Source organism: Phoxinus phoxinus, assembly GCF_949152265.1.
Source record: "Phoxinus phoxinus genome assembly, chromosome: 2".
NCBI classification, from domain to species: Eukaryota; Metazoa; Chordata; class Actinopteri; order Cypriniformes; family Leuciscidae; genus Phoxinus; species Phoxinus phoxinus.
Window position 1 is genome coordinate 35,542,364 of NC_136877.1, and position 26,436 is coordinate 35,568,799.

Sequence of the window (26,436 nt, forward strand, 5' to 3'; positions counted from 1 at the left end):
CAGGGTTGGAGCTAAACTCTGCAGGACAGCAGCACCCCAGGACCAATGTTCCCCATCCCTGAGATACGGGATGATGAGATGAGATTACATCACTTCATGGGGCAAGAAGTTAAACTTGACCCAGCGGTTATCTGATTTTTATTAAATATATATATGTATATATATTTATTTTATTTTATTAAATGACAAATAAAGTGATTATATATTATATATATATATAATCACTTTATTTGTCATTTAATTTAAAATAATAACAATATTTTATGTAATTATGCATTTAAGTTGAATTATGACATGCATGCATAATAGCAGACATATAAAATGTAAAGGGTCGTCGTTATATATCAGTTTAAGGAATTCATTTTAAAGATTTTTTTATTTTTATTAATTATACAGGCCAATTAATAGATATTAGATATTACATATTTTTATTTCCAGGTATGTTCTGACAACAATACTATAATACTGAAAAATAACTAACGTATGTATTCTAAGTATTACTTTTGTGAATATTTGGGGTTCACACACCTCCGAAATCCCAGTTAACCCCTGGTTACCAGTGACATTATTGGGCTGCTGGGATTTTTGCAATGTTAGCATGTCTTTGGGACAAGTCAATAACAAATAAAGCACTTGCATATGGTGATATTTCAGAAACTGCGCACGTGAATTTGGTTATTATGTGTGGACATTTCTCAGAACATCAGACATTATATTTGCTCCACATAAATATGAGAATGTCCTCAGGAGAGAACAATGCTGAATGTAAACAAAAGAAAAGGATCGCAAACAATGCTTGAAAAAAGCAGAGATAATGATTGCTCATTAGAAGCACCAGATGCCAGTGCTTTCGGTCAGACTGTATAATTTTACTCTAGCTTAAAACTAGGGCAGATACTAGAGCTTCTTTTAAAACTGTAAATGAACTCTTGCACAACTATTAGATATTTTAAATGCTTTGATGCATCACAAATACTCTGTTGCACATTCAGACTTTTGGATTTTTACATTAGATAATTTTTACAAAGAAAGCTGGAGAAGCATTTGATGAGTTCAGGATCTGGACGGCCCTCCAGAACTTTAGTCACATGACTCTGGTTAGTACAGAATGACTCAGACAGGAAACAGACCACTCCCAAAATATTCATTTAGTCTTTGATGAATGCATTTAGCATTGTTATTAGCAATTAGCATTGGCTGAATCGGTAAAAGCAAAGCGATTTCTACCAATATTATAGAAAAGGAAAAAGAGAACCCTTGTTAGCTTGGCAGTGTACTTTGTCTTACTATGTAGGCCTATGAACAATTTATAATAGTCATTTATGACTGTTGCTTGTCAGACTGTACGAACCTGATTCCCGCTGTAAGCCATGTCACACTGTATGATCTCAGTTGTCATTAAATATCAGACTGTACAGCAGTCAAGAGTCAAGACACGATAAAAACAGACGCATTCAAAAAATAATGCAGATTTTTCAATCATTAATCCATGACACGTTCAGTGACTGTGAGCTGCATTTAAATATGCTGGATTGAAATGGTGGCTATAGCAAACTAAAACAATCTCTAGCATTAATTTTGATCAGGGCTTATCTTGAAAAGAAAAATCAAAGACGATGTGTGCGGAGCAAGTGGTGGTTTGTTATTGTCTCACTAATTGTGTCATCAGGTCCTGCGCTGCTACTGGTTTTTGACAGTTGTCGTAGGAGAAGTCACACTAAAGGACTGTGCATCAAATTTTCTGAAACTGCCAGAATTTCAGCAGAGATAACATTTTAGCGCAACGGCCGTCAGAGAACATGCCAAACTAGTGTTCATAGACTTCAGATTTTGGCCTAGGATCAGAAGAATTTTAGGATTCTCAAAATGTGTCTCAGATGGCCAAATCTTGGCCAAAAACATACAGTGTGAATCTGGCTTTAAATCTCTGAGGCCCTGGACATGCACAAATATGCACTGACACACACAAAAGCCTACATAAGTCCTAGGCTCTCCTTTTGCTCTGTTGGTTTTCTCTGCACTAACACATCTATCACACACACAGGCTAAATCTCTGCTCACTTCATTCTGCATTTATTTGTCATGTGACCTATTACAATCTCACTGACATGTCTTTCCATTCCAATAAGGGCATTTGTCTCCCTGCACATTTCAGAATATAAATTTAACCCCTATATAAACAAACCCCTTTACACTATGCAAATAAATTATCATATATATTTTGTGTATAAAATTGTGTAAATGAACACTCAGCTTGTTCTTGTTGTGACTATTGCACAGCAAAAAAAGCCAATAAATTGATATCCTATTACAAGCAGAACTATGACACTGCTTGTGCTTTGTTTCTTAATTATTAATAAATGCAGGTAAAGTTACTTTGCAAATATGTCACATACAATAGGCTATGAAACTAAAATACCTACTACATCACTAGGTTTGAGGCAGCAAGAAATACAGACAGTTCATTTCAAACACTTTGATTATTACGCCACTCACAGCTGGATCCAGCTTCAAGATTTGAGATTAATAAAAATATATATAATTAATAAAAAAAAACAGCCACATCTTGTTCTGAAAATAGGCAATAATATGGTACATTATTTTACAGATAAAAAATATAATATACAAATATATACATAATACTTAATTATTTTATTTATTAATATTTAATTGGTCTTTTTATTTTTCCATCCTTTTTATTCATTTAAATTAATTTAATCCATTTAACTGACACATTTTAGGTTCACCTTTCTTTCCCCATGCAGTTTTAAATCACTTAATTATACATGTCTGATTATTTCTTATTTCCTTTATTATGCTTATATAAAGCACTTTGAATTACCATTGTGTATGAAATGTTCTATATAAATAAACTTGCCTGCCCTAAACTAAGACAACACTGAATCAACACACTTGAGTGCTCTTGAGAAACTATGTGTAGAGGAGAGAAATGAAAAAGCTGATGGCTCAGACAGAGGGGAGAGAGAGTATCTCTGTGACTTGTACTGTGAGGGAAAAACCCATCTGGTGATGCAAATTTCAGAGGGAATTGTGCCGTCTCTTGTGTGCCAAGGTTAATGAACACACATGCAGGAAAATTAATTCAGGCCCATTTCTGCATAACAGCCTTGACACCCACAGGCAGTTTCCACAAACACACACTCATACATACATGGCTAGTTGCCTCTGCACTACCAGCTCAATGTGACAAAATGCATGCTGATTTCACTACAAGCACATACTAATGCACCACATCAAATGCATTAAAGCCTAAACCGTCTATATAGAACACAAGACCCACACAACAAGACAAAATGCACAAAACACATGAAAGAAAAACTAATATTCATGCACTCAGACTCCATCTACAAATACTATCCACTGTTTACACTGACTACAGAGCACAGCACTTACAGCGGGAGCATTCTGGTGAGAAAAGAGCCCGTCAGCCTGCGTAGAGACAGAGCAGTTATTCAGTGGCGAGTGAGTGATGCATGGCTCTGAGATATTAACCTGGCTCACTGACAAACATGTTCATCATCCCCCAAAATGCCTCTGAACCTAGCAGTCCAAGCCCAGTAAATAGCTTTTTAGACCATCAGTTCTTAAAAAAAAAAAAGAAGAGCATTACCACAGTTAATCATGCAGATAGTCATGAGAGACAACAGTCAGTTTATATATTACGCACACTACTAGTCTACTAGGTTGGTAATATTTTTAACTGTGAAATATTATTAGAATTTATAATAACTTCTATTTGAATCATTTTAAGATGCAATTTGTGCAAAGGTGTATTTTCAGCTGCCATTCCTCCGATTTCTGAAGGATCATGTGAAACTGAAGACTATTCTAATATGTGTTGAAAACAATTGTGCTGCTAAATATATTTGTGAAAATGTGACACTTTTTTACAGGATTCTTTGGAGAATCGGAAGTTCAATAGAACATCATTTAAATGAAATAGAGCTCTTATGTAATTTTATAAATGTCTTTGCATCCTTGCTGAACAAAAGTATCAATTCCTTCCTTAAAAAAAAAAAAACACGGCAGTGTATGTTTAATATAAATCTGTTTAAATTTGTGCCAGCCCAAAAAGTCTTGGTTCCACCAAAGGTTTTTTACTCATTTTAGGGACTTTTCCTTACCATTGTCACCTTTGGCTTACTCAATGGGTTTCTTTGGGCACCTTACTATTCTTTGCAAAGCTGCATTGGAACAGTGTGAAATGTAACTGACATGAAAACCAAATTTAGCTCTAGTACTTTCATATTCACTACCATTCACAGGAGATTGATGATTCTACTACTTGCCGCTGTCTACAAGTGCAAAGTTAAGGCAGAATACGTACATTACACACCCCCACACACAAGTTGCTACAGCTGTGTAAATTCTGAAGCATAAAAGGCATCAGTGTCTTGTTGAGGTGAGAGAGCCGATAATGAGGTGTAACCTGAGTTCAGATATTAAGTGAGACGCAGCTCTAGACAGACAGGTGGAGGATGTGTGGGGACATGAGGTGTGAAATTTCATTAAAATACAGCCTGCAGCAGTGTGGGGATGTGGGATGTAGAGAGCAGCTGCTTTAATGGCAGGAAGGATGGCATGTCCCCTGGGAAAGGATTGGTACCTTGTGGCATTATCATCCTTTTCATCCCTGTGTCTTTACATACTCGCAGTTCCTGTAAACACCATCTCGTGCCCTTTCTTTCTGACTTCCACCTGTTTTACATACTCCACTTGTCCTCTCTCAAGATTTCCTCTGGCCCCCTTTCACCACTTATAAAAATGTACCAGTGTCCGCCAAAAAAACATAACATAATACCATTACTACTGTTATTGATAGAAAATTGGATTAAGTACAATTGTATACTTCATCATTCTATTTATTTAATCAAATTAGTACATGTAAAAAAATAACTTGCTGCCTTCATTTTAAGTACTGTACAATCAACTTGGCTGTGTAAGACATTTAAACTTAAATTACTTTAAACTGACTTAAACATTTTTTTGAATCTTGTATAACTTACAAAATAAAGTTTAAAATGGCTTAAATTGTTTTGATGAGTTGAAGCAATGTAAAAACATATGACGACTTATTTATATATGACTTATTGGTCATGTCATTTTTTACAGTGTAATTAAACAATCACACACATCTAATTTGTAATAAATAAAACTAATTTAAGACATTACATGAGGCTGAGAAATCATTAAGTAGATGTTACAAAAAGTGGATTGATGCACAAAATCAAAACAATAAATTGAAAGTTTCAAGTTTGTTTATTTTTTGTAACAATAACTGTAATAAGTAGCTAGTATTTAGACAGAAATTGTAGTTATAGTAAATTTCTATTTCTAAAAAGGATTTTTTTTTGCAATTACATTATATTAGTGGAGTCCAGACTATATGTGTACTTGTTGTAGCAATAGATGCTGGCACAGTCAAAACACTTTATATCAGAGAAGCCATAACTGTTTTAGTCAATAATCTTGGCCCTTCAAAACGTATTTTTTTTCCTGCAGTTTCGGACAAATATTTTTGGTTCTTGAAATTTCGGTGTATTATTACATTGTATATATCATGGTACTTTATAATATTACCACATACCATAATATGTTATGAAACAAGCTTCATATCTGCCATCTATCCAAACTTTAGTTGCTTTTACTGGTTTGTAGCATCACAGAACAGTTATCCATATACAAACACACTGATTCATGTCCTTCGTTGTCTCTCTTATACAAACACACACAAACAAACAACACTGAAAGAAACCGTCAGACCACGGTGTCAACACTTCTCAGTGCACACGTCTAAAGTGCATGAGCTCAGCTCTACTGTAGTGTCAAACTGGGTTATAGTCAGCCAGCTCACTGCACCATGACCAACACTTACACTCTCTTGTGAGTGCAGCCAAAACTAAATAAATATTTCACGCAAATATATATATATTTTTTTACAGGTGTATTTGTTAAAGCGAATCTGTAAGTGTGCAAATCAGACCTATCTGCTTCACTAATTATTCTGATTCATATAATCATTAATGACACTAGACACAAGCTCAGGGGTGAGGACACCCTGAAACCTGAGAGCGACATTAACCAGAATGATGTAGCCTTACTGCTCTAGCTATACCAGAGGACCAAATGGTATATATTGATCTCCCTAAATTAGGGAGCCGGAATGAGGATAAAAAGGGTGTGAATTAAGGGACTCGAGTGAAAAATAGTCCTTTATATACTCCAAGGGGTTTCAGATGCCTCTTACCTGCCGTTGCTCATCAGCTGCGGAGAGTGGCCGGAGATGTCAGAGGGCTCTGAGCGTTTGTCAGGGGAACGGGATCTACTGCGACGGGAGCGGTCATGGGAATGATCTGATGCCAGAGAATGAATTTCTGAAATGTCTGTTAAAACAAATCATAATTTTTAGAATCCAGTTAGCCAAAGGTGACTTTCTTTTAAAAAATGGCAAAAATCCTACAAGAAAAAGGAAAATAAAATGGACAAGAAACCCATGTTACAAACACAATACAAAATATAAAGTTGCATTTGACCTCAAGTCTAAACTTAGCAATTTCAGATCTACATGTTTAACATAGACAATCTCACCATCTCTGTCTGAATTAGCAGAGGGAATGCTATTGTCCAAATCTGGAATGTTGAGGAGTGTCGCCCTCTCATCTCTCTGCACCACCATCTTCAGCTTGCCTTTCGATCGCTCTATAAGTTTCTTTGCGTCTATCAAAGACAGGTTCTCAGTCACTGTGCCATTGATCTATATTGAAAGGAGAGAACACCATTATCAAACACACTATGGATGCACACGTCTGGTATTTTGTAAAGTACAGTGTTAAATTTGTTGACGAATAATTTGTCATCATTTTCATCAACAACATTTTTTCATTGACGAAAACAAGACTAAATAAAGACTAAATAAAAAACTGTTTTGAATGACAAAAACTATAACGAAAATCTATTGACATTTTTGTCAATGAATAAAAACAAGAGGAAAATGTTAGGGACGACTTAGGAAGTTTGAATTGTAATGTGCTGATCTACCCGGCAAGACATAAGTTGGCAATCACTTGCTGCAAGTCTCATAAAGTGTAAAAAAAAAATGTTAACGTGTGGGAGAAAGAGAAGGGCAGACATGGATAAATCTGAAAAAGCGTGATGACGTGAAAGAGTTTAAAAAATCATGTTTCAAAATGAACACTGGTAAAGTACTGCTTTAAAAGTGACCTGGTCAAATTACATCACAGATGAAGCACTAATCACTGTTGAGAAAGCCTGTTGTATAAATTAAGCATTTTTAAAATTATAAATAATAAAAACAAACACACATACAAACACACACTTAGTGCTTAGTTTAGCCCTGCAGATAGCAATAGGTAAATAAAGCGACATGACATGTGACCAAAAATGGAATACGTGCCCTGCATTTCACCCATCCAAGTGCACACACAGTAGTGAACACGCACACAGTAGTGAACACACACCCGTAGCAGTGGGCAGGCGTTTTTGCTGCGGTGCCTGGGGAACGATTGGAGGTTAGGTGCCTTGCTCAAGGGCACCTCAGTTGTGGGTAATGAGAGTGGAAGAGAGCGCTGAGACTTGAACCCGTGACCTTCGGGTTACAAGTACGACTCTCTAACCATTAGGTCACAACTGGCTTTGACTAAAATAAACACATCATGTACTCTAACATTCAAAAGTTTGGGGTTGACAAGATATTTTATTGTATTTGAGAAATATCTTATGCTCACCAAGTCTGCATTTATTTGATCAAAAATACAGTAACATTTGTACATGATGTACATAAACATTTTCTTTGAAATAGAAATCTTTTGTAACATTATAAATGTATTCACTGTCACTTTTAATCAAGTTAATGCATCCTTGCTGAATAAAAGTATGGATTTCTTTCAAAACACACACACACACCATACTTTTGAACGGTAGTGTATAGGCGGTAAAATAAATGTGCCGCCCGTGATTTTACATTTTCAGAGCCTTGCAAGAAAACAGCACCGCTGGCAGTGCACTCTATGCCCTTCAGTTTCACTCCAGTGCTCTGTGGGATATGCTTTGCTCCACTCAGTAAACACTAGACTCATTTAGCTGATGATAGTTCATAAATTAACGTGGAAATGTCAAATAATTCCCCCCATTAAACAACTAATAACTTGGTAAGAAGTCAGCCAGCTGATACTTTTTAATATTCTTAAATTCTATTGCAAACATTAAGACAGAGGGTGAGATAGGTTTAACAAACATTTAATTTTGTGTGCGCTTAAAGTTACTGTCCCTAAAGGTGCTTTAAGCTGAAAGATGTGACTGAAATAGACATGCTGAGATATCACACTGATCTGCCCTAGTCTCAGTAAACAGAGAATAATCAGTGGCCACAAACCACTGTCAGAATCTACATTTAGCCATGAGAAGGCTTTTGAGGCGCTTTAGTCTGTCAATTCTTCCACATGTTCACAGCAGACATATATAAGAAGAAAACAGAGAGTGTGACAGATGAACTTGGAGTGGTTTTCATGACTTTAGATGAAGCCAAATGTTCCAAATTTTTCATCTGTCAACAACAATCTACAGACAAACCTCCTAATAGGAACAGAAACACAAAGCAGGAAAATAAAGCATTGGTGAAGCTTTTCAAAACAACAACACATTGGTCCCAGCGACTACATGGCTATCCAGTTCCCTTCTTTTCCTATGAGCATTTTTCTATGATCCTTCCCAGACATTGTTACTCATACCTTCAGGACGACGTCTCCCTCTTGTATGTTGCCGTCACGGGCTGCGAGGCTCTCAGGAGAAATGTCCTTTACAAATATGTGGCTGGCCAGACGCAGACCATATTCTGCACACAACAGAAAATACACACATGAATGAACAATAACAGACATAATCTGACTACTGAGTAACTAACTACAGCATTGTTCTAGTTGAAAGCACCCTGTGGGTATTTGTGCCAGTAGACTAATCACAGCTATTAGCTAATGTACAACAGAGTGTATTACACCTGTTTACACATTTTAGTGTGTCAACTTGCCAAATCCTCTGGTGAAGCCATCAATAGTAATTAAGAGGTTTGTCCTCTAACTTTTAACAGTTTGTAGCTCCGCCCACCTTCATTCTTGCGGGACTTGACAAGTGTGACATTGGAAGGTCGCGGCGGGACGTTGGATGCAACTGATCGTCTGTCTGAGCGTGGGGAAATACTCCTCTCACGGGAATTACTATGGTCCCGCCTTCCGGTGCTGCTGCTGCGCTCGTTTCTTCTGCCCGTGCCTCCACTCGCTCCTCCTCCATGTGCTGCTGGACCTTCGTAATCATCCTCCTCAGTGTCATCCTCTTCCTCTCGCTCTGACATAGTCTCTCTGTCTCCCCCTCGACTTACTGGAATCTGCACCTTCCGCTTTCTGCGGATAGTCTAAACATATATAAACATATATGAATATATAAACATTAATAAGATGATTTTGTTATTTTTAACATATTAAAAGAGGAAATTACAACATATTTTAACATTACATTAGCAAAAGCAAACATTATAAATCAGCTTAATTATTACACAGCTCTCTGGAATACTTTAATCTGATCCAAAAATATCCAAAAGTAACACTATTGTATAACTATCCATATTATTCGTCTTCCAGAAACACTAGTCATAGTACTAAAGGTTGCGCCTCATGACAAAGTGTCTACAGACTGACCAACAGCTCCCGGACGTACATGAAGACAAATACTCTGCACTACTGCAGTTTGACTCCCAGCATTCCTCGCTGATTAATGTAAAGCTCAGTCAAGACAGATCACCTACACATCCTGCCTGCCTCAAGTTCTTCCATCTTCCATCACAGCCCACTACTCACATCTGAAGTCCAGATAAGACTCAAGGTTGTACAGCACTGATGCAATGTACGAGGGATGATGTGTTAACTTACAATTTTGGCATTCTTTCCACTTTTCCTCAGCTGCTGAACAGCATAGGCATGCTCCACATTGTCCATGGAGACAGCATTTACCATCACCACTCTATCATTCTCCCTGCAGACAAAAAATCATATTTTTGTAAAGAAAAGAAAAATATAAATAATACATAAATAAAATATAAATATTTAACAAATGTATAAATAAATTAGAATTGCATATACACACAGACATCACACACACACACACACACACACACACATATATATATAAAAAAACAAATCTTACTGTAAAAGGGTCTCTGCTGGTCCTCCTTTGAGCACATCTGAGATCACTATAGAGGTCTCTCCGCTCTGGAAATGAGGGTTGTCACGGCCCCCTGATATGGCGATTCCAAACCCAAAACCTGGTGCCTGCAAAGGACATGCACATACACACAGAGTGATTTCCTGGAACTCACAGCATATCTTACATTTTTTTTTAATTACATTGGATAGAATGATGAAATGTAGGTAACTGTGCGTGTGCGCGCGCGCGTGTGTGTGTGCTGTCTGGCAGCTTTTCAATCTCCCAGGTGTCTAAAGCTCTGAGCTCTCAATCTTGCACTCAAGCAATCAAAAAGAAAGGCAGATGAGAGAAAAGGTAGAGAATGACTGACAGACTCCAGACAGATGGCCAGAGCTCTGTTCAGAGCCTTTTCCTGATGGCACTGAGTGTCTTCACACACACTTACTGGTCTGTTCTACCTCTCACTGCCATCCAAACCATCTGGCTTGTGAGTGTCCTCTAAACAAACAGCTATAAATCATATTAAGAGCCAGAGCAGGGGAGGAGCACATATGGGAGAAGAATAGTCTTGTTTATTTTGTGTACTGTAACAGAGGCAGCCATGTAATACTGTTAGCCAGATAAAGAGATTCCACCTATAATAAAGCCCCCAGTAAAAGGCTTAGTGCTCATACACCTGTTATCTTGTCTAGGATGTCAGCACATCAAAAAACGGGTCACAGAGGGACTGACTGAACTGAAGTGTAATACAGACATCATGCTATGAAACCGATCCAAGATTTGTGTCCACAGTATTCTGACTCTTACAGATGGGGGGGCTTAAAAAAAATACTGTGCCCAAATGACTGTTGCATAATCTCTCACTCTTTCTCAGACCCTGGTTTAGATGTGTTTGAGCCTAGGAGCATGCAGGATGAGGAAAAGGAACAGGAAGTGGAGCAGAGCAGGCATTTTGTCCTCTCACACACAACTTCCTGCCATCTGGGGGGATCGGCTATTGTGTACTCAATGACCACACATCCTGTAACTAGCCATCCCCAAAAAGAAGAGAGGGGGGGAGAGAGAGAAAGAAAGAAAGACAAAGTAATATGGGCTGCACTGATTTTAAAATAATTAATTATTATTATTTTCAAGATAAATGGCTAGAATTAAGATTAAAACTACTTTGACTACAAATATTACATTTAATAAAATAATAAACTAAAATCAATCATTTTAAATAAATTAATTGAAAAATAATTTTTAAATTCACTAAAGATTACATTTTAAAGCATTAGATGATGGCATAGTTGATCTACAACTATGCACAATTAATGACTTCATTTTGAACGATACTGAAAAATAAAATAAAATATCAAATAAAAATAATTGCTAGCATTGCTTAACCAATAGGATACCGAAGCCTGACGATAGATAGAAAGAAAGTGATGAAGTAGAGGGGAAGAAAATTGCAGCACCAAGTGAGAGACAGTTCCACACTCACCCTGTGAAGAGTCACCGTGTGCTGTTCCCATATTACGGTTTCCTCCATTGTTGTACTCTGTGTGAAAGACAAAGAGAAAGCAGTCAGTTAGGACAAAGTCTAAGCACAGAGAATGAGTTTGTATCAGCAGGTATTTCTCCTCTTTGTCAAAGGCAGGAGGTGGTTTTACTCTGCCCTCTATGAGCTGCAGGAATTAAGTATATTTAACAAAACAGTTCTCTATGCTTGAACTAAATCTATATGTGTGTGTTGGACTGAGTAAAGGCTGATCTCGCAGGGCTAAACAGTGCTGCAAAGCTGACTATGGCCATGAGTGCCGAAGGCACCCCCCACACACCCCCACACACACACAGAAACAACAACACTACAAACACTGGAAAAGCTATAAACAGAATCTGCTTTTAGCACAGGGGTATAAATGCCTGTAAACTCAAAGTGCAAACCAAGTTAGGTTCCTTTGCAATTGCATACAATTTTACAGCATGCTGATGCTCCTAATAAAAGCATGTGATTAAAGTCTGACACTATTAAGAAAAAAATACATATAGGGATGGGTATCGATACAGACGTCCCGATTCGATTCCGATTCGCAAGATCTCAATTTAATGCGATTCTCAATTCGATTTGAGATTTTCATTGGCCCCACCACAAAAAAACGGGATGACATTAGTGAAGGAGACTAGTAAAATGATTAATGTCAATCAGAGATTATTTTCAATGTTTGTGGAAATAAATACGGTAAAAAAATAATAATAATAAAAAAAAAGATCCATTTGCGGCTTTTGAGGATCGATATCGAATTGAACATTTTTAAAAACAATTAATCGAAAAATACATATTTTTCCCCAGCCGTAATATGGGTTATAAGACCCCATCAAATAGGACAGAATGATGTGATCACTATAACACCTGACCAGAATGCACCACTTTTCTGAATTACCAATTAGATGACAGCTGTCCAACTCAAACTTGAACATAAGAACATGTCTCTGCCTTAAATGCAAACATCATATAAACAAACTACTACAAAATGAACAATCTGTCCTGGAACAATTTAGATGATACAGAGAGAAAGAGAGAGAGGGAGTGATAAAGACAAGGAGAGAAAGAGAAGAAGGTATTTATTTATAGCTCTAACCCTGAGCTGAGGTGAATGGTTTGTGCTCTTGCTCCTTCACCCCTGTACTGTAGATGCGAGGCTGGATAAATTATTACTGTATGTCTGAGAGCTCCGAAACAGACTCAAGCTCTAATGGTGCACACTGTATTTGTCTCATTTGCAACAATCAAATTGTAATATATATCACAAACAAATACAAAGCTCAGAGAATTTAGGTGAAATGTCTGCTATTTTGCCATGTTCTTCTAATTTATTAAATTTTACTAATTGCAAATTGTAATAGCAGAAAAAGAAAAACAAACAATAAAAAAAACAATAGTATTTTTAAATAATGAGTAATAGCATCGGAAACTTGATAAAAATTAATTAATTTTATTCAAAATTCTTCTCACATATGTGTCTCTTGAAAACATGGTAATATATACATATAACAACAGTGGCTGTGTTAGTCATTTTGATGGACAGTCATAAAAATTCTGTCTATTATCCACCCGTCTAAAAAATATACTATTACCCATCATTTTAATTATCATACTTTAATGATAAGACATTAGCTTTTGTTTTCATTCACATTTTCATTTTTAATCATGAACTTACAGGACCAGCATAGGGATAAATAATATTTATGACGAAAAAAGATGAAAAGCAACTTTTAAATGTTCAACACCACATTACAAAGCAGATGAATGTGTGTTTACGCAGTGACAGCGGAGGCCGCTAAAACGCAACCTTTGTGCCTGAACAGGCAAATATGAACAACACAATATTACAAAATGCAATTACTATTAAAATATCAACAAAGCATGTAAAAAAAAAAAATTGAACTGAACTAAACTCAATCAACTTTCTGTATCTGCCTAAACTCTTCATGGACTTAAACTGGATGCTCGCCTGTGCTGGTGACTGACAAACGTTGTCTGTTTGTCCTTCATTCTCCACCACATCCGCACCAGTCCCTCTTTTTTCAACATCACAACTATTGGGCCGTTTGAAGAAACTTTTCACAGCTGACATTTTAGCAATTGTATGTAGCATTGACTAAAGCCACAGGATGCACAAAGACGTCATAAACTGAGATCAAAGATGAAACAATACTAGATCATAGCTAACTTATATGCATGCTTGCCACCAACTGGATAGGGGTGGAAATTACAGTTATATCAGTGTAATCTGTCAAAATGACAAACGGTCAATGACGGAAAATATTTGGTTAACGCGACCACTGATATATCACATTCACATATAGCCTACAGATTTAACAACAGAGCACTTAAGTCTCTGAAAGAAATATGTATTTACAAGTAGGCCTCAACCTTCAAAAAAAAAAAAATTACAATCACAAAACGAACACAAGGAATAATATATGCATCAATATAACACTACAATAATACATGTTAATATATGAAAAATAGACAAAGTCTTTAGTCAAATAAAAAACATTGCAATATTCACAGTTCTGCTTAATTCTAGAATACCACCAAAACAGGAATACTACATCACCCACCCCTAGTGTGCTTTACATTCCACTTAAACATCTAGCATTTCTGCACTACAAACTCAGTTTAACCCTCTGACCTGTTTACCACGCTGCTTAGCAAGCACTTCATTCATGGTCCTAATTGGGACAGGGGCAATATTCAGTTCATTCCCACATTTCTACCCCTCTCTCTCATGGTCAGACTTTATTGTGAGAGAATCTGACCCATTTGAAAGGCATCCACCTCCCACAATCTCACCGTGCCTCTCTTCCCTCCTCTGACCCCTGTCCACAAATTCCTTTTATGTATCTGTAGGGTCAGAGGTGCTGGATTCATCGAACTGTAAGAGCTGACAGCAGGGGCCCCAACCATGAGAAAAATGCCCATGCAGTGAGCCATGTGACTGTAACAGAGAGAGAGAGAGAGAGGCCTAGGGGGTCCCATCCTTGGTGGCGGATGAACAGCAGACTGTTCAGGCTTCAGAAGAATGGCCCCGTTACGCCTGTGTGAAAGCTGAGGCAATGTCAGGACTGAAAACAGTAAAGGCTGGAATACGCCACATGACATTTGCCAAGACATTTGCCCTGATTTACAGTCTGGATGAGCTGAAAGATTTCACAAAAAAACATGTATTGCATGATGGGCGCAGACTCTGATTTTTTTAGCTTCAGATTATAAATCCATCCAGTTGGAGGATATCAAAAAAATATTATATTTTGAGCCGATTTTAGAACACATAGTTTCCATGAAAGGTCATGTAGTGCATTCCAGCCGTAAGCAACTTTAACGATTCTGGTTCTACTTAACTATACTATTCCTTTAATGAGTGTTTGAGCAATTTTGAGGAATAAAGAATGGACAATAGTTGAAGGGGGGGGGGGGGGGGGGGGGGGGGGAGTCTTGCACTTACTACCCTCTGCAGCTAGTTGTCTGATGATTTCAATGACACACCATTCAGCAATAAGGTATAAGAGGCCAAACATGTTTATATACAAATATCATATGTGGGTGAGCGTCAGCCACAGCAGCATCAGCCACCTCTGGCTCAGTTTACACCAAAGACCAAACATTTAGTACCGTCTCAAATGAAACCCCATATACACATCCTCAGGGTTTCTAGTCTTCACTGGTCTATTCATGAAAGAGAGTTTACTCTCATGTTGTTCCAAACCCAAAGGACTTTTGATCATTTTCAAAACACAAATCAAGACCTTGTTAATGAAACCTTAGAGATTATACCTTATTGGTTCTCACGCATCAAACATGTTTAAGATTCCGTTTTGCATTTTTCATGCGATCTATGTGCGCTGAACAATGTTTATATAAAAGCATAAATTAAATATGTTCATTAGGCCTATATAAAGTGATTTTATCTCTTCAGAAAACATGGATAAATCTACTCGATTTATATGAATTACATTTACAATGTCTTCAGGAACTTTTGAAGCAGAATTTTTTGTAATGGTCCTTCAATCATTATGGTTTATTAAAAATATCTTAATTTGTGTTTCGAAGACCAACAAAATGGGGGTGAGTAATTGATGACAATTTGCATTTTTGGGTGAACTATCCCCTTTTTAACTCAAGAAATATCATCCCTGCTGAGAAAATATGGATATAGCCTATGGAAGCTTATGGTCAAAAGTATGTGTGTGTGTGTGTGTGTGTGTGTGTGTGTGTGTGGTCAGGTAACAGATGGGAGAGTCACTCCACAGTGCTAGAAGTCATTTATATGAGTCAGGCTAAGCACTTCTGATTCTCTAATCTAAAGAGATTATCATTTTATTAATCACAACAAAACAGAGCTAAAAAGTAAACACACCATTCTGAAACCTGAGCTATGCGAAGCTTAGAGATAAGACCTGAGTCCTAAAACACTTCTTCAGAGGAACCTCTGTGGATATGAGCAATTTGAAATAAAAATATTTGAATAAAGTTTTTGAACCTACACCAACCCAAAAATAGTCCATGCAGAAGTAAATAATTTTTGCAGCCAAACTTAAGTCTCCTGAAAGCAAATCAAAACAAAGTCTCATTTGCAAGTCTGAAACAGCCATGATCTAATAATTCCCAACAAGCAGCAGTAAACAATGAGTCTTTTTGTGTGCAAGAACGCCTGGGTATATTTATACATTCACATTTATTCAGGCCTGAGGCCTAGTAGTGCTGCGCCAAGAAACAAAGAGCAGGCATGGGCAGTCCCGCTCAGAGCCAAAGAATCGTTCTGCCGCTAAAGAGAGTCTTTGTTTCAAGCAGACCTCTCTTTCTGGCGTGTAAACTTGCCAGAAAGCGAGTAGGGGTTCAAAGAGACCAGCAAGGCAGCTAATAGTGAGCTCTGACAGCCAGGTGAAACTGAGAGGCTTTCTAGTAGATCAGTGGCCATCTTTTCTGGGCCAACAGCTTTGCTAAAACAGGCAGGCACCTTGAATCTCAGAGAGATTTCTCTCTGGATCAATAAAACTGAAACGGAAAGCAACTGCTGGTTAGCAGCAGCTTGGATTTTGATGGTGATAAGTGGTTTCGGGTGTTCGCTATGAGCCACACTCATAGATGTTAAATAATAAGTGTTTTGAATTTGATTATTATTAGTGCACACACTAAAACAGCATAACTATAAAATACAGTCTAAATACAGGTTTCTGCAGTGTTTCAAACGACACTGACTGGTTTGAAATGAGGTAGGGAGGTCCACTAGTACCCGAGCGTGCAAAGTACCGAATTTTCTCACAAAGTGCATTCCAGCAAACTCGTTCTCAGGCCTATATCAAATAAATGCACGCTTATATTAACACAACACAGCCTGGCTTGCTTTCCTGTGAGAATTCTCAGCTTCAACCTGAACCAATAATCTATTATTGATGATGCAAAGGTCAGCATGATAAAAGACACACATGTGCATGACCATTTTTCCAACTTCAAATGAAAATTTTAGGGTGAAATCTTGGCATCTTCTGAAAAAATGTAGGAGTGACAATCTTATTCTTGATTCCCTGCTACAAATGAAAGCTAATTGCTCCTCAAATCTGCTGAGGTGCTGACCATGTCCTTTCCGCTTTGAACAGGAAATGAACCATTAGCCTTACTCTGGAACAAACCCAAAACAGGATAACCTGGAGTAGAAACAGCTGAACACACCGGTGATTTGGTGAGGCCATAAACATCACCTGTAATACTGAATCTGTGTGGCTGTTTTAAGAAAGTTGTGCGTTTACAAAGGAACAGCCGACCGTTGACACCAGTGTGAGAACGGAGCCCTGATTGGAAAGGACAGGACGTAAACTAAGAGCTGGAATTTACTGCAGGAAGCACCTTCCTGTTTGCAGGGAGTATTTTCGACTTTAAAAGAAAACACCCAAGCAGCATAAGCAAAACATGTTCACCATCTCATTTGTCATATTTATGTACAAGAGTTCTCCTTTGGTAGATGCTATGTGTCTTATATGTGTCATTTACTTTTTTGAAACACAAACCTGAAAAGAGGGCTATGGCATTTTAGCACAGGGCCTATTACAGCAATTACTGAGTTCACTAGAGAGATTTTAGGCCATGTTGCATGCTGAAATGTACATATTCAATATTTTGACAAATGAAAACACAGTTGGGCTGCTTAATATTTTTTAGGAATCCATGTTCCCTTTATTGATTTTTTGATGAATAGAATGTTCAAAATAACAGCATTTATTTGAAATCGTACACTTTTGATCAATTTAATAAAATCTGATCAAGCTGTTTTGAATGTCTGCGATCTTATTAAAAAAAATTGTTTAAACAGTTGTATCACCCACCAGATGAATTAGAGTGCCAGGTTGAGCACAGACAAATCAAGGGAGCAAATCAAGAAAGGGCAGAGGAGGTGGGTCCCTGAAGGGGTGGGCACACACCCCTCCTACTTCAGGGTGCAAGGGGCAGCCCAACATCCTAAGGCTGGCATCTTGGGACTGCCCTGCATGATTCACACATAGAAATTCTAATGCATTCACTACCCTCAACTAAGCGGCAAGAGATTGTTTTACATCCAAGAGACCAACCTTGTTAAATCACGTCGGCTAACAAATGATGAAACATTTACGAAGCCGGGAATCAGATATGAGAGATTAGATGTTGGTCGGATAGTCAGATTTCAGCTGCATCAAAACCATATCTGAAAGTGACCAAACATTTCAAACCGTACCGTTCTCCACCCACGGTTCGGCACACACTTGCACTGGAAATCAACTGCAAATCTGACAACACATCTATAATATGGCTTGTTGGGGAGAAAAACAACAACACGTAAAACAGACAGAGTTTCTCTAATTTACGTTTCGGTAGTGGATACGCTCAATAGAGTTTCACGTGAGAGTAAATCTGTTGCTGACCTCACAGTTCCTCATCTGCTTGTGTGTTGCAATTCAGCATGGCAAGCGAAATAGACAAGCAGCTGATAGAGCCGCTGCCTGCATTATATAAATCTCCTATAAGGGAACATTCTGGCTTCCCAATACGTTATAACAGCGATGGTCAAAAAACGTGGACAAAACGATCATTCTTTGTAAACTTTGCTCGATGCGAGTGCCATATGCTCCAATGTGACCAGTCATTTACACAGACTTCAACCAGATGTTGATAGCGTGCGAGCCCAGGTAAAGCCGAAGCAGCACACATTGCCTGTGTTTATTCGGACAGGCACAAAACAATAATGAAAGCGCTGGGCAGGGCACGACAATAAGGACTGCTCGGGAACTGTCACTGTCCTTATCGAGCCAGTGCTGAAAAAAAAAAGTTTATCATTTGCAGATGTTTTTAAGCCTTGCCTATTTAATCAGTTGAGTACAAGACGACGTAAAAAAGACAACATGATAGTGGTGTAAATCGGACAGTCCATCACGATTAGAGCCCGACCGATATATCGGCAGGCCGATATTATCGGCCGATATTAGGCATTTTCCAAACTATCGGTATCGGCACTTATAATGGCCGATAAACGAATATAAAAAAAAAAAAAAAACGGACGAAACAGCCTTCAGGGATATTACAGGCACACACGCGCGCGGTCTCTTGCTCTCTCTCCCTCTCTGCCGTGCACGCGCTACACGGTTTGGAAGCACAGTCTCTGTCTCGCGGGCGCGCTCGCTCTAGATTTTAACTAATTCGCGGGCATCAGTGAGCCACTATCAATATGCGGGAGAGTCCCGGAACTTCCGGGAGGCTATTTTTTTGGTGCTCCCTCAGCTCTTGATGCCTTATGGACAGCGTGTGATGCGCGTGGTGGGAGCTGCGGCACTGGTTAAGTGAGTTCATGGTGAGTTGGTCACGAAACATATACATTCATTGCTTGAATAACAATTAAAATAACATCCCCATCAGTTGTCTTAACTCAAATAAGCATGACAAAATTTGTGACTATCATGTCCAGTTGTGCTGCTGTTAAATAAGCCGAGAGTGAAGCGGAATTAGCTAGTAACGTTACGTTGTTACAGTGTAGTTGACTGACTGTCCTTTTAACTTTTGACAATGTGACTGAAGTATTTCTTTAATTTAAAAGTATTTCTGACAGTTATAGCAATGAGACGTATCATCTCTCCTTGGTCTGTTATATTGAAAATGTATGTTTTACAATTTGCAGTATGACGTTAACCATTGCTAAATTATGGCTCATCATAGACTAGCTAATGCCACTATCAGTGGAAGACCGCTAACGTTACGAGCTTGGAAACCACAACGAACTTATTCTGCCTAAAAGTAATGATTAATGTATTTATAACTAGCATATCTCTAGTTAGAGGCCCTGCATTGTAAAATGTAAGTTAGACTTGCGAGGAGTGAACATTTAGACATGAAAAGTATCAAATGTCTGTCGTGCAGCCGCAGCATTAACGAGTCACATAATGGATTTAGATCACTAAATAGTAGGTTTTAGAAGGCAGGCAGCAACTGATGATTGAAAATGGTTTGATGTAGCTTGATGGAAAGAATTTAAAAAGTGCAGGTAAAGGGATAAGCAAGCTGACATTGTAGTATACCGGAATATAAGACAAGGTTTTTTGTCCTAAAAATAGGTTGAAAAATGTTTGTTTTTTAGGTTGATAAAAACCTTTATCTTGTTTAATGATAATATAAATGTCATGATGATGATAGTAATAATGTCATTTTTATTAATTTTTTTGTAATTATTACTCTCAATAGTGATAATAATAATAATGCTGGTAGTAATAGTTGTGGCTGTAGCAGCAATCATTTTATTTGTATGTTTATTACTACAAATAACTAATGTTAGGGAAATCTGTTAATGTTTTGTTGCGCGTTTCTGATTTTTTTTAATATTTTTTTTATATATATCGGCCGATATATCGGATTTTAAAACCAACAAATATTTGTATCGGTATCGGCCTTCAAAATCCTTTATCGGTCGGGCTCTAATCACGATACGATATTGAGTCTCAGACAGCGATACGATATTTGCAGATACGTCAAAAAGTTCTGCGATATGATTCGATTCAGGGCTATAACGATTGATTTATTTTCCCAAAACACTGTAATGTGCTGCTTTAGCAAGGTTCTGTGAAAAAGTTTCAGCTTTTATTTTCCTTTTACGCCCCGAAGATATCACATGTTCATCAAGTTCGTTGAAATTATCCATCCTTGATCACTTGTCAGCTTTGACGAAACTCCTCTCAGCTAGCGCGTCGTTTCGAAATGACTAGCAGCCTTGTCACCTGACCTGAATACTGCATGCTTATTCACTAAAATTTACTTTTTGGGTTGTATTCGCCAACAAGGGTGCTTGTCGGTTTCTGCTGTAAAACATGAACTGACGATGCCTTGACAGTGAACAATACCAGCTTTTGTGACAACGTGTTTAGGGTTCAGTCAATCTTGTCAGGCGTCTATTTCAACTGAGGAGATTAAAGCAACACCATGTAGTTTTTCAACCTTCATAATATATTTCCAAGACCCTTGTGATGGTACATCGACTTACAATAGGTTGAATGACACGTCTGCCATAGCCTGACGGGTCTGTATCGCTTTTACTGGCACTACGGAACTTCGGTGTTCGGGTAGTAACCCGAGCACAAAAAGAACTACAATATTCGACTGCTTTACGGCATACCTCACTTCCCCCACTTCCTCAAATTCGGACGTGAGAGCCCAAATAGCGTTTGTTATCCTAATGACTGCAGGCTGATAGTCATGTTTGTTTGTTTGTTTATTTTTCTGGTGAAAGTGTCTTGCCTCAGGCTATAATGCAAATCGATTTTTCAAATTTGCAGATTAATCTATGGTAGCTTGATATTATATTATTGACGATATATGGCTATTACCTATGACACAAACATTGAATTGAATTAGCATATCCATTATGTAAAACAGTAGCCAATAGGCTACTATAATGATGCTGGCTTGTAAACGTGAGCGTTTTTGGCGTTTGGCGTTTGAAAAAAAGAAAACCCATGAAATTATATTCATATGACATGCTGACATATATGCCACTGCACCTGGGATGAAGACATTTCACACGCAACGCAACGCAGCCAGTCTGAACCCAAGACGTGAGAACTCCTTCTGCAGAGTTCCGGGGTATCGGCTTGTCAACAAATGCACGTGTATCCCCTGGTGTAACCATGAAAGATTTTACGACAGTAGTATAAGACAATACTGTTTCCCAACTGTAGGGGGACCCCGAGAGCAAAAGCTACTTGGTGTTGCTTTAAAGTTACAAAAACACACCGGCAGACAGTATAGTAAGTAAACGAAAAAGTGTAGACGGACATACGTGAGGACATGGAGAGTGTCAAAATAAAGGTACCGTATATCGATATTTTATGTGTGGCATCGATGCATCGCATCGTTAAACGTTTGATCGATGCATCAAGCCATATCGATGTATTGTTACACCCCTACTGTGTGAGAAGTTTTGGTTTTGTGCGCATGCACAAACATCCAAAACATGCACACAGAAAGCCGCATCTCAGACAGAACTCTAAATTGAGTTTGCTTTCAAGTCTTCTTGCACTTAGACAAATTCACACAAAAATTAAGTCAGCATGCTCGTCTTGGCATAGTAAACAGTCGAATAGGTCTTAAATGAATACAAACAGTTAAAACAATGCATGTGTGCAGTATTAGTATATTGGATCAGTACATTACGTCTTAAAGTGACATTAGCCTATTATTCCTGCTGCTGTTTTTAATGTTAATCAAACAACAAAAGACAAAGAAATCACTCACTGCTCTTGACTGAATTATTTTTGTAACTTTAATAAAGATTCATCTAAATTTAATTTATACAGTGAAAGACTATGTAGTTATTTTACATTCGATTACTTGAAATCTGTACCTAAAAACTACTGTTAGACCTTAAAAAAACTGAAAAGCACTGTTTATTGTATTTGTGTCTTTGCTCTATTGTATTTATTTGTGCTATTACTTGTAGTTTGATTATTTAATGTTATTTCTTTGCTTTCTTTTGACTATAGTCCTTATCTTTCCTGAAAATAGCATATACCAAACTGTACCGAAACGTGATACAAACCAAATAGTAATTTGAAGAAAAAAAACGGAGTAATTTGAACCGTTACACCTCTAGTTGACACGCATGCAATATGATCCGATCTGTGCTAGGCATCTTAAAAAAACGTAATTGGTTGACAATGTAAATCCAGCCTTAGTTACACAAGATGCCACCTTTACTGCATCCCATCCTGCAAAGCTTAAAGAGTGATCAGTCAATCCAATGACTTTAAATGCCCTGAGCCACCACACACTGCAGATGTTTTCTGAGGACAAACCTCTTCATTCCATTCACAAATTGATCTATTGTTTTCTGGGGGGGGGGGGGTTAAACCTAAATTATGGAATGCGAGAACATTCACGAATTCTGAATTTATAACCCGTTTAGTAAAATAACCCGAAGTACAAACATCGTTTCATCTGGGATATGGCATAATCCTCTCTGCTGCAGAGTGTAACACTCACAGTTCGGCGGTAGTTGGTTGAATCAGGTTAATAAAGATCTGTGTGTCTCTCCATGCATTTCTTCATCTTGGCGCAGATCCATACAGACTGCAGCGGTGTGCTGTACACGTGCCCGTTTATGTAAATCCACACAGAAAGAGTCAGGTGGCCGGCTGCGGTGTGTGAGCACAGAGCCCGGTCCTCCAGCGTGCTAAAGATCCCTCATTAGAATGACAGACAGGAACTCCACATGTTCTTAGGACGGATGTACATTTGCATCAGGCATTGAGAGATGATGTCCAGCTTTGTGAAAAGAAAAAATACCCTCTGCAGTAGTAGTTCCTTGCGGCTTCTTCCTCTGTACATGCAGTGTGTGTGTGTGTGTGTGCGTGTGCGTGTATGTGAGAGATCGCATAAGGGAGGCGGGAGAGAGAAACACACCCACAATGTGTGGTGGGGGTGTTAGTGATGGGGGATATGAGACACCGTTGCTCATGCTCAGCCCTGGACTGTGTGCAGTCCGCTACTTACAACTGCAAAACACACATATAGAAGCCTGCAGCTTATTTATATTCACGCTAGGGCTGTGCGATTAATCATCATTGATTTGTCTATTTTGATTTTGGCTTCCAACAATTATGAAAACAAGATAATCAAGGTAAATAGATTATGGTGCAGCTGCCGCATTCTGTCCAGCACACCTTCCTTTCCTTCACAGCGGTGCGCTTTCGGTTCTCCCTAAAAGCCCAAACTTGTAAAAGTGTTTTAAAATGCAGTCTGCTGTTGGTAAACTGCAGGATGCGTTTGATTTTAAAGTGTTATTAAAAGCGCATAAAACCACAAAAAAGACCCTGATCCCCAGGCGGCTTTCTGTGTGCGTGCTCCAAGTCGGAGCTGAACAAGGATAAACAAATGGGCTTCGGATCCGTGCTAGGGATGTCCCGATCCGATACACGTCGGTATCATGCCGATACTGGCCCAGAACGCTAGATCGGAGAGGAGAAAAAATTATGATCCAATACCTATCCAACACAAACCATGGGAAAATCTAGCTTAAATAATCACCTAAATGCTTGAATATTAGCATTTCCCTTGCTGCGACATCCAGTTAAGCAGCGCAGCCTGTCACGTGACAACAGTAGTAGCCAATTATAGTCGCATGAGCATGAATGTCAAAATGCCTTTTTGGAGAGTGTTTACGTTTACAGTGGTTAAGGTTTAGGGATGCACCGATACAATTTTTTCAGAACTCAAAAATGTTGAGTATCGACCGATTTTTTATCGACCGAAATTCTATAACTCTGTGTTGAACTGATAATCACTCATTTGTGTGTTAACACAATCTACTAAATACAGACAACTTCATTATATAGAAAAAAAAACTAATCAAAAAAATATATGATCATAATCTATGACAAACAATGCTATTATAAACTAGATTAGTAGATAATTCAGCAGTAAAAGTTACTCTAGAAAAATCACGAGTGCACAATAATTGTATAGATCTGACCATTTAGTGAAACAAATATTATTTATTGGGGAACAAATAAGACAATAAGTGTAGCCCTAAATCTGTTAAAAGGTTACACATTGCTCTTTGTATTGTTGTAAAATACATTCATGAAAAACAAGTAGCCTATAGCCTATATATACACTATCAAACTAAGACATATTTTGAATGTATAGCCCAGGTGTTTAATGAAGCAGCAACATATGATAGATAGGACAGAACAAGAAAGGTTATTAGTAATCTTTCATTGCGCAAAAGTATTATGATATGAAAGGCTCCAATACAGTGCAGCACAAAGCGCTTATGCGCATCCCGAGCGCAGAATGATGCTCTTGAAGCAACACGGAGTCACAGTTGGCGTTCTAACACGCTGCTCTGCAATCGCTGTCTGCAACCCGTCATCACACATACGGTTGGACAGATCTCTCTCTTGTACATTGTTGTCGGATCCAAATATGGTCATTTCCTTTTTATCAGCAACCAATCGTGAAAGTACAATGGGCATTTAACTCTAAAACCGAAATCTCATTAAAACAACATTCCTTCTTAGGTTTATTCATGTTTATTTGAAGCTATAAATTAATAGAAGGAAGAGATGATCGGTTCACGAGCAGCTTTAACTGAGGCTCAACAGCGATCTGACAGACACATTAAACAGCCACAAAACGGTATTTATCGTTTAAATTTCATTATAAAATGACCAAATATGAAAGTTGAGACTTTGTTTCATATTAAAAGTAACCTGCTCTGTCCTGTCTGTCAGCGTGTTGTTGTCAGTGTCCTCTCTGCTCCGCGATGTGTATTTCACTGCGTCGGACATAGCAACAGTAACTAAAGGGAGCAGGTCTTGGCGAACGGTCAATTAGAAACTTTACTAAACATGCAAGCTATGATAGAAAATTAAAAACTGTGAATGAGCAGGACTGTGACAGTGTTATGCCAACATAATCCATCAATTATAATTTTTTTTGCACTAAAACGGGAGTTAGTTGCATTGCTACCGTTAAGTTGCAACATATTATGAGCTGTGTCAGCATCTGTATCATTTTCAGCTAATAAATTGCAAATTGTGGCATGTTGCAGTCCCATCTCTTGTGTTTTTATGAATGACGTCAGTGACTAGTCGACGTCGACTCGACTTTGATGTCATAACAGTCGACTTAAAAAAATCTGAGGTCGTTCAACCCCTAACACACATGTATATATTTAAGAAATATTTGCATACTATATATATTTATCCATAATTTATTTTATATTTTTTATAAATATATTTGGTAACACTTTACAATAAGGTTAATTTATTAAACATTATTTAATGTATTAACTAACATGAACAATACATTTGTTACAGTATTTATGAATCTTTGTTAATGTTAGTTAATATGAATAAAGCTGTTCATTGTTTGTTCATGTTAGTTCACAGTGCATTAACTCATGTTAACAAAATTTTAATAAAGTATTAGTAAATGTCGAAATTAACATTAACAAAGATGAATAAATGCTGTATAAGTGCAGTTCATTATTAGTTAACGTTAACTAATGTAGTTAACTAATGTTAACTAATGAACCTTATTGTAAAGTGTTACCATATATTTTATATAACACATTTTTCTTAATGTGTGTGTGTATTTATACATACTAAATAATTGCAAAATAATCGCGATTAATCGTTGCCCAG

At 37.8% G+C, this 26,436-nt stretch overlaps 1 protein-coding gene across 20 annotated transcripts in view; it reads right to left on the reverse strand.

The window, feature by feature from the left end:
• Positions 1 to 26,436, reverse strand: part of tjp1a (tight junction protein 1a) — a 143,057-nt gene that overhangs the window by 28,510 nt on the left and 88,111 nt on the right. For all 20 annotated transcript variants that reach the window (XM_079584266.1, XM_079584276.1, XM_079584275.1 and 17 more), the window contains 7 exons: positions 11,717 to 11,773; positions 10,234 to 10,358; positions 9,960 to 10,062; positions 9,142 to 9,445; positions 8,769 to 8,872; positions 6,610 to 6,775; positions 6,269 to 6,404 (listed from right to left, as the gene is read on the reverse strand). In XM_079584266.1, coding sequence (XP_079440392.1) covers positions 6,269 to 6,404; positions 6,610 to 6,775; positions 8,769 to 8,872; positions 9,142 to 9,445; positions 9,960 to 10,062; positions 10,234 to 10,358; positions 11,717 to 11,773 — 995 coding nt within the window. The remainder of the gene's footprint in view (positions 1 to 6,268; positions 6,405 to 6,609; positions 6,776 to 8,768; positions 8,873 to 9,141; positions 9,446 to 9,959; positions 10,063 to 10,233; positions 10,359 to 11,716; positions 11,774 to 26,436) is intronic.